The sequence below is a fragment of the Echinops telfairi genome, unplaced genomic scaffold, assembly GCF_000313985.2.
Source record: "Echinops telfairi isolate 266 unplaced genomic scaffold, ASM31398v2 ScPeMD7_23;HRSCAF=83, whole genome shotgun sequence".
NCBI classification, from domain to species: domain Eukaryota; kingdom Metazoa; phylum Chordata; class Mammalia; order Afrosoricida; family Tenrecidae; genus Echinops; species Echinops telfairi.
The window spans coordinates 10153795-10163255 of NW_022103920.1; the positions used below are offsets into that span (position 1 = coordinate 10153795).

General features: G+C 55.6%; 2 protein-coding genes across 2 annotated transcripts in view; both read left to right on the top strand.

Moving 5' to 3' along the window:
• FAM180A (family with sequence similarity 180 member A) overlaps positions 1-1337 on the top strand; it is an 8965-nt gene extending 7628 nt beyond the window's left edge. The window contains exon 3 of the mRNA XM_004707900.2: positions 654-1337. Within this exon, the coding sequence (XP_004707957.1) occupies positions 654-998 (345 nt within the window). The 3' untranslated portion in view covers positions 999-1337. The remainder of the gene's footprint in view (positions 1-653) is intronic.
• A 5577-nt stretch (positions 1338-6914) lies between these two features.
• Positions 6915-9461, top strand: part of SLC13A4 (solute carrier family 13 member 4) — a 39135-nt gene continuing 36588 nt past the window's right edge. Inside the window, exon 1 of the mRNA XM_045288920.1 lies at positions 6915-7558. Coding sequence (XP_045144855.1) covers positions 7460-7558 — 99 coding nt within the window. The 5' untranslated portion in view covers positions 6915-7459. The remainder of the gene's footprint in view (positions 7559-9461) is intronic.

Consider the following 9461-nt stretch of genomic DNA (forward strand, 5'->3'; position numbering starts at 1 on the left):
GATGAGGGCAATGAATGTACAAATGCGCTTTACACAATTGATGTATGTATGGATTGTGATAAGAGTTGTATGAGCCCCTAATAAAATGATTAAAAAAAAAAAAAAAGAGTGGACACCCAGAGGGGGTGTCCCTACAGGGTCGCTGTGAGTCAGAATGACTCAATGGCAGGGATTTGGTTTGGGGGTTACCACTGCTTATTGGATCTTCCTTCCGGTTAAGATTGTCGATTTGAAAAGAGGCTTTGATTCTGTAGGAAGGGGCTGTCGGATTGGGAGAGAGAGAGAAGTCAACCCGCCCTCTCTTCCCGATCTCTCACTGCCATCGAGTCAGTGCGGACTCACAGCGACTCCTTTGTGGGGCGTCTGAGACTAGAACTGGTTGTGGGACTAGAAAGCCCAGTCCTTCTCCTGTTGGTGATTTTAAACTGCCAACCATGTGGGTCGCAGTCCAATGGGTAAGGCCTACCCCACCAGCATCTCTGGTGTGGTGGAAAATGTGAAACTGCTCACAACAGATTGGTCAGTAAGCACAAGCCAGCCTGTGCTCACCTGGTTTGTCGGGTAATGGGACATAGGCGACATGTGCTTATGAATAAAACCTTGTCCTGAACCATGCCCGTCCCTGTCTCTCTCTCGCCCCATGTTCTTGCCAGTTCCTCCTCGCCGAACTGGAGATCGGCCCCGACCTGGAGCTGGCCCTCAAGGACGAGGAGCTGCTCTCCCTGCGGAAGGCCGCCAACTTCCGGGCCATCTGCAATGGCATCATCCCCAAGCGCATCCCCGACATCCGCCGGCTGGGCGCCAGCCTCTCCAGCTGCCCTGGTGTCCTCAGGAAGGAAGACTTTGAGAGGACGGTCCTGACCATGGCCTACGTAGCCTACCGCGCGGCCCTGGCCCACGGGCACCAGAAGGACGTCTGGGCCCAGGCCCTGCTCAGCCTCTTCCAGGCCTTGAGGCATGACCTGATGCGGTCCTCAGGCCCCAGGGGGTCCCTCTGAGGGACCAGCTCCTACAGGGCTGTGGAGCAGGGACACACACACACACACACACACACACACACAACCACCAGAAACTCCTTCATCTTCGGCTCCACTACAGAGAATAGCAACAAACAGCTGGAGCACTTGAACCCAAACTCCTCCATCCCTAGAAGCTTCCTGATAAACACTGAGATCCGACTCGTGTCCTCAGGTGACCTCAAGAGATGGTGTGGTTCAGCTCGTGCCATGCAGAAATCTAAGATCTGCTCAACCCAGAGTCATGGCCACAGCCCCCCAGAGTGAGGAGAGATTTGGGGAAGCCTAGGTGATGGGGCAGATTGATTTCTGTCTAGGGGATCTAGGTATGGGGTGGGGTGGGGTGGGGTGGGGAGGTGGTCATTTTTTCCAGTTTCCAGTAGTTGGCGTAACAAAATGAGGGCTGTGCCCAAGACACATAAAGTTAGCCGAGGCTAGAACTTCCCAACTCCTGCAAGAGCCTTTTGTGGTGGGTTCATGCTGCCCTGTGCTGAGCAGCCCACCCCTCCCTGCTGTTATTTATTCACTTACCCTGGCCTTTGGAACAGAGAAACCAAGCTATGGCAGAGATGGTCACCCTCATGGGAGGGGAGGCCCCACCACCCATGCCTCCTGTCCTTAGGCTGGAACTCCGTTGCACCGCCAAAGAACCGGGCCCTTCTAATAGACATGATTTCCAGAAGCCGGAATTCTGCCCCCTTCAACTGCCACCACCCCTTTTTTTATCCGTCTGAACTTGATGGCTTCATTAAACCACATCTATGCAGCCCCCTCAATGCTCGTGGCGTGCTTAAAGATCTCAGCTACCGTCTGGCACGTGCTGCTGAAAGCACGGGACGGGATCATCGCTGAGATTTCTGCAGTCATTTAGGCAACTGAGAGGTCTGACCGTGAGAGCGAGCGGCTCCAGGTGAGCTCTTCCCGGCCTGTCCACACCAACTCAGAAAGGTCTCGACCCACGGCAGCACCAGAGGGCCCAGAGAGGAGAACCGGGCACCGTCCTTTCCAATCATATTTAGTTCGTTATTTCATTCTTGCTGTGCTCATTGAGAACATTCCCCGCAGAACACCAAGTCTGTGGTTTCCGCAGGTAGAACTCAGTGACATCGATCGCGTTTCTTAGAGCGTTCTAACCACCTTCTCTCACCTTTTCTGAGTTGCTCCTCCCCCATGAACATAAACCCAACTGCAAATACACCCACCCCGCCATCCACCCACCTAAGGTTTCTAACTACTCTTCCCAGTTGCGGTTGTCAATTAGAGTTTCGGTTGATGGGTCTCAAGGCCAACATTCTTGACGTTAGTTCTTTACAGGAGTAGGCAGCCTCATCTTTCTCCCGGAGAGTGGCGGGTGGATTTGAACCACTGACCTTGAGTTTAGCAGCTCAGGGCTCTCCTTCAGTACTGATGTTGAAAACTCACCTGGGCGTCTTGGATATTTTTGAGCATGTGAGGTTTGCCCACTGGCCCTAGCTGCTTGGTCTTCTTAGAGAAACACAGGGATGACGGAAGAAAGTCTTCATCATCTGAGGGAAGGGCAGCCTTGATGTTCTCAGGCCCAGAAGTCTCCTCACTATTGGTCTCTGCTCCTCCGGACCCTGACCCTCCCCACTCCCCCTCCTTCCCCGGTAAACCGCCTCTACTACTTCTTAACGTCAAGCTCTCATCTCTCCGTTTGGTTCCAATCTCCTGTGGCTACTCTGCTCCTCCCTTCTGACTTTAGCTGGTGTCTTCCCAGTTCTGACTTTGAGCCTCATTCTGACTGGCTTCCAGTTACCGTGTGAGCTCCCCCCCCCCGCCCCCCCATCTCTGCTCGCCTCCCCAATCACTAGAAAAGAGCACCATGTTTGGTACCGGGTCCATGAAAACAAGGGAAACCTCACTAAGATGGACCGGCACCCTCGCCATCCCAACGGGCGCTAGCAGGCCCGTGAGCAGCACCTGAAGTTGTTCTCTCGGCTTGGGGTGTCGTGGTCAGGGAAAAGCCCAGGTTCACGCGTAAGATGGGAGTTGGCCGGCGGCCATCAGGCTGACAATCTGCCTTCACCACTGGCATGCTTCCTGGACAAGGGCATGGGGCAGATGGTCAGCAGTGACCTCTATTCCTGGGCCCCCTGCAAGGTCCCAAGAAACATACTTGATTTCTCTGTTCAGAAGGCAAGGAGGGGCTGTTTGTCCTGTGTGCCTTCCAAAAGGCCCCTTCACATGGCCCCTCTTGGTTAGACCAGCCTTCTAGAAAGAAAAACATATATAGGTCATAAGATTAGAATATTCTTGACACTCCCCCTTCCCCCGACTCCTCTCCCCCACCAGAATGAACCCATGAGCTCTCTCCTAGGCAGAATCACCAAGTGGACAGCCTTATAGCTGTAGCCTGACCCCCCAATGTTATGGGTACACGGTTGTTCCAGAGTAGGAGATGTGAAAGGCCCCCAGAACAGGGAGAGCATCCGTAGCTCATTCACCCCTGAAATTAAAAGTACTTTGTGTTCATGAAGGGGAGCCTGAATGTACGCTGCGATCAAAGAGCTGGAAAAACGAAAGCCACTTCCATTTCAGAGACAAACGGAAGCTTGTTATTTTCTCGAACTAAGAGATTTCATTGGGTTTCTTCCGAATTCAACTCTCTACCCATGAGAAATTTTAGAACCATGACTTCATTTACACGCAAATTTAACTAATAAGCCTCCTCACGAGTCCTCCTCTTTGACCAGCCGACAGAAACCAACCAGACTCTCAAACCCCCTGCCCTCATGGGCACTCACAGTGCACAATCACAACCTCCCCACATTGAGGGGTCACACTTACTCACAGACAGATGAGAGTGGGGGGGTCAGAGACCTATCTCTGTCTGTGACTTATGCAACCATTTCTACCATGTCTAGACTGCTGGGGAATTCGAGAATTGAGACATTCTGGAAGCTTCCTCTACTCTTAGCATCCACATGACCATCCCCGAGGTTACTCAAGATGTATTGACAAGCACCTGTGTGCAGGGGCTTCCGGGGCTCCGTCTTCTCCACGGGGCTCTAGTTGAAAAGGGGGTCTCGTCTCGGGGACTCAGTGAGGAGACGCGTCCCAGAGAAGACACATGTTAAGGACACTCTTCTTCTCGGGACGGGTTTCCAGCACTTCCGCATTCGTGTGGACTCAGCTGCTTGCATCTGAAAGGTGGAAAGAGCCCTGAAGGAGAACTGCTGACCTTAGGATGGGGCTCCCCTAGTTCTCGTGCGGTGCCGTCGGGCGGGTCCGGCACATAGCGGCCCTCTGCACAACAGAAGGAAACCTGCCTGCACCTGCACCCGCCTCACCCTCCGCCTGGTGGCGGCCGCTGGGTCCGTCCACCTCCTTGAGAGCCTTCCTCTTTGTCGCTGCCCCTCTAGTGACCCAGCATGATGTCCCTGTTCCAGGACTGGGCCTTCTTGAGGACATGTCCAAAGCCTCACCATCCTCTCTTCTGGGAGTATTCTGTCTGTACGTCTTCCAAAGCAGATGTGTCCCTCTGTCTGGTAGTCCGTGGTACATTCGATATGCTTCGCCAAGACCCTGATTTAAGTGCGCCGATTCCCCGTTGTTCTGATTCAATGTGCAGCATTTGCACGCATCTGAGGCCACGGAAAATAAGACCGGGCTTGACGCAGGCGCACCTTGACGCAGGCGCACCTTGACACAGGCGCACCTTCATCCTCAACATGACATATTTTATTTAACACTTTCCTGGGTCTCACACGGCAGATCTGCCCAGTGCCAGGCGTCCTTGGGTTGCTGGGCTCACGTTACCAACTGTGTCGAGCAGATCTTCATTTGCAGCACAATAAACACATCAGGACGCATTCTCAGGGATGCCAGAGTCCTGTTATCTCAGATGAGCTCTAGCAGAGGAATCTGGACTCGCTCGGAGGCTGAGCGCGGTTGTTGTCTGCACAGCTAACTCAGCACCCAGCGGGCGGCCGCCTGGCCCCCAGCTGTTCACGATTACCACGGCTCTTTAATCTTTGCAACCCAAACATCACACATGTGGGCCCACTCATCTGGAGTTTCAAAACCGCGTCAGAAAACCAGGCCAGAATGCAGTAAATACAGTAGCCAGTCTTTGGTTCGCATTGAAGAAGTCAGCCCAGCTAATGCGGCAAGACCATGTCGGAGAGACCAGGGCTGGTGGGGACAGGACTGCACAGGTCTCAAAGCAAAGGACTGGTTTGCCTGGGTCCTTCCTTTTCGCCTCAGGGAACTTCCAACTGGTGGACTTGCAAGTCTTGACATACATTCCTGGTGTTCTGTGAATTTCAAAAGAGTGTTTCACAATTCCTTGGCCCAGCTCAGCATCTCTGGAGTCAAGGCAATACTACCCAGGACCACCACTTCTGGAAGGTTTGGGGGGTGAGTTCTTCCCCGCCTTTTGTTCGTTTCCTCTCCTCCAGATTCGCACGCCTTGTCCGAGGACAAGGAGGACCACTTCTCTTGTTCTGTAACCCACCGACGGCCATGGATCCTTTCAACTCGTGGCAGCTCTGTAACAACTCATGGTAACCTCCACAGCACGGAGGAGAGACTGAGACTGTCCACCTTTACGGGAGCAGGCAGCCTCATCATTCTCCCAAAGAGCAGCTGGTGATTTTGAACCACCAACCTTGCGGTTAGCAGTCCAATGTCTAAACCACTGACTGTACCACTAGGACTCCTTCTGTGCTGTAAGCAGAAGAAAGTCCAGGGTCCAGCTACCCATGTGCCAGTGTCACCCTGCTGTCCCAAGCCCCCCTTCTTCTCTCTTCTTTGTGGATTCCTTCGGGATGGAGCCTCAGAGAGGGCCATCCGAATACCTGCCAGCCCGGAAGGCCACTGCCACCTGGGCTCCCAACATGCCCTTCACCAAGGAATCACATCTGGCTCACGATGGCCTTGTGTGCATGTCAGCATACAACTTCTCCATGGGGGGGGGGGATTCTTTATCCTTTTATTATTATTAATGTTAATGTTCTACTGGATTTGGGGGGTGAGAGCTGACACCGTAAATTAGGTTCCCATCTGATAGTTTCTTTCTAACATGTTGGTGCCCATGAGCTACGTGTGTCGGTACCCTCTTTGATTGCCCCCTGGTTGTTGCCTTCTCTGTTGCCACCAGTCTAGCTCCCCTGGCCCTTCTTCATCACGTGTTTCCCAGACACCTGCTCCTTGGGAAGTAGATCACCATGCCTCTCTTCTGAGGCACTTGTAGGTGGATCTGAGCCCCCAACCTTTTGATTCACTTAGTCATTTGCCCCACCCCCGACTCCTGTGGGGCTCAGAGGGCCTCCTGGTGAGACTGGTGTCTAGAAGTTTCCGTGCTCCCTAGGAAGGATTCTGTAGTCTCTCTCATGGTCTGGTGCGTTTCACCGCGGCTCTGAAGCAAATGATCCCGACCAGTGAGGATGTCTGATCGGCTTTACAACTGGGCAGTCTGGGGCCACTTTCTCCGGGATGAATATTCCAAATTCCTTCTGCCACGGACATGCATCTCCATGGGGGTTAGGTCAGCAGGTGGCCCTGGAGGGAAGGCTCCTGGGCCCAGGTCCCCGAGCAGTAAAGCAGGGCTCGGAGCGTGTTTACAATGTTGGTCCTCCTTGAGCCCCGGGGTGGTTTGTTGCAGAAACTGGAAAATAAGCTCTGCTTTGCAAGTGGCCTTGGTTCCACGGACTCAGCAGGCCCCTGCTGTGACCAATCCTGAGCCACCCGAGACGAGGAATGGGCCGGTCTTTGCACCCCGCTGATTGGCTGCGAGCGGTGGGCGGAGCAGCCAGCTCCATCCTGGACTCCCATAGGTGCGCTGAAGTCAAAGGTGGGCCCCTAGCAAGTGTTTGTTCTGGGACAAAAAGGAATGTCTTCGGAGCGTTTTGTGCTCCGGGGAGGCTGTAAGTGTGAAGCCCATTTGAAGGAGGGAGGCGGCAGGCCCTGGGAGGAGGCAGCGGACTTACCTCACATCCACTTGTGCCTCTGGCGAGCTCAGGGGCCTGCCTGGAGGGAGGGGGTGTCCCCGAGCACAGGTAGGAGCCACAGCTGGCCCTCCCCCAAAGGAGACCTCCGGAGGGAGGCGCCATGGTGGAGAGGCTGTGAAGGTCACAGCGGCGGCCCAGGGGTCCTGCTACCTGGTGGGGCGGACCTTGGCGGATGTCTTCCATGAAGATGGTCAACTGCTAGGCGAGCCCAGGGGGTCCGCGCTGTGCCCCCACTGGTTGTCCTGTCCCAGTGCCTTTCTGCTGCCATCAGAGCACGCTTGCCAACCCCGTCTAAGCAGAAGACCAAGGTCGGACGCAGCCCGCTGGGGTCCCGGGGGGTGTACCTGTCTCCTGCCGGCCCCCCAGGCAGAAGAGAAGCCGTCTCAGGAGAAGCTCACCCAGGAAGTTTCAGACATCTTTCTGGACAGGGAGCTCCCCAAGGGTCCCCAAGGAGACGAGGGCGGGTCCACCATGGGCCTGCTGAGGGGTCTGCTCGGAGCCCGCAACCTGCTGCTGGTTATCCTGGTCCCGCTGCTGCTGCTGCCGCTGCCCACCCTGCACCCCAGCAGTGTAAGTACATGCCCCAGCCCAGCCGCACGACAGCGCCCTTATCTGTGTGATGAGGCAGGAGAAGGTTCAGAGATCATCTTCCTAAAACCTGCCCGCCCTCCATCCCCTGGGGCCCTCTGCCAGGTCAGTGTCGCAGCCTTGGCCCCAGTACTGGCCCATGGGCCGGCCTGCCCTGGCCCTGGGAGGGTCCTCTGCTGAGCAGGAGCCAACAGGGGAGTCAGGAAGACCCCCAGGGATGTCCCGAAGGAGGGCCCTGGGGCACCTGAGTCTGGGGTCGGCTGTGGGGCACTGGTGATGGCTTGTGCAGCGCCTTCTTGCTGCACATGCTCAGTGGGAAGCAGAGCTGGCTTGGCCATCCTTAGGCTATCTGCGTCCTCTTCCAGAGAGACCGAAAGGGGGACATTCAAGACTAAGGATGAGGCCCACCCTCCAGGCTGTAGTCCAGTCCTCCTCCGAGGCTGGCTTTCCTTCCCTCCCTCCCATTCACTGTCCCCTGCCCTGGCCGGCCAGCCCTGAGGTTTTTGGAAAAGTCAACTAACATTGAGTTGATTGTAGGAACACATGGTAACCATGGTGAGATGAAAATGCTTTGAGGACGGGGGTCTGAGTGGTTCCGTTTAAAAGCAAACTGGCTTACATCTTTAGCAGAAACATACACATCCACCCTCAGCGTGCTGGGGAGATGCTGATGAAAACTGGACTTGTGTTAGCAGGCAGTGAAGGATGCTCTCAGTCCACTGGTTTCTCTTGGGTCTGTCTCTGGCTTCACTCAAATAGCCCGGAGCACTGGTCATCCGTCGCCTGTGTCTACCCAGTGGCTGACGGCAGAGACCAAGCACAAGTGGCAGGGCCACCACAGTATCCAGAGCCCCTGCCTCCCCAAGTCAGCCCTGTCTTCGGGGGCCCTGACACTGGGGTCCAGCGTTGCCCCACCTCTTGCTCAGTGAGTGTCTCAGCTTCTGAGAAGACTCCACTCAGCTACAGAGAGAAAAAATGGATATGAGTTAAACCAGCTGTTCCCTTGAGGGAGAGGGGCATTGTGGGAGGGAAGGAGGGAGGAGAAGGCAAGTGGGTGAGCCTCTCTCTGAGTAGCTTGATAAGTAATATTTGTGATATTGATAAGTAACCTGGTAATTTGTGGTGTCTCTACTTCCTCAGGCCAAGGGGCAATGGCATTTCTTAATGTTGCCACGTCTCTCAACCTGAGGGCCCCAGGGGACACTGTTGGCATGCAGGGCAGGGCCAGGGAATTGTGGGCAGTGAGGGCTCTCTGGGGGCAGCAGCTCGCCCAGGTCTGAGCCACACAGCCTGGGTCACTCCTTTCAGCGTCCCCTCCCTCTGCTTCTTGCCTCCTTCCCAGAGGATCAGGAGGCCATGTCCACGAATGGCCTCCTTTCTGCAAAGGAGCCATTGCACGGCTACCCCTGTTGCTTCTGCTGCCTTCCCAGCTCCCAGGCCAGCTTTAGCTCCCGCAGCCCATGGGGCCACGGCAACTCCCAGTGGGAGCTCCAGGAAACAACCCGGCCAGTTCCACAGAGTCCACGGGTGGCAGGAGGGGACACAGCCCCCGTCCAGCCAGCTCAGCCCCTCCCCGAGACTCCTCCCTGGGCACGGTGACCTTTTGTAATGTTGGCTCAAGACCTGGGAGGCTGCATGTTCTGAGCGCCACGGGGGCTGTGGTTAGCGGCCAGCGGCCAGCCTCCAGGCAGGCCAGACCCTCGGCCTGAGGTTTCAGAGCCAAGTGGAAAGGGAGGAGCTCGGATGCTTGTGGAAGAGTGAGCCGTGAGCCGGCTCGTCAAAGAAGGAGCCCTGGTGACGCAGAGGCTAAGCGCTGGGCAGCTGGTAGCCGCTGGCAGCGCCCGGAAAAAAAGCCGTGGCCATCTTCGCCCTGGGCTTCAGTTTT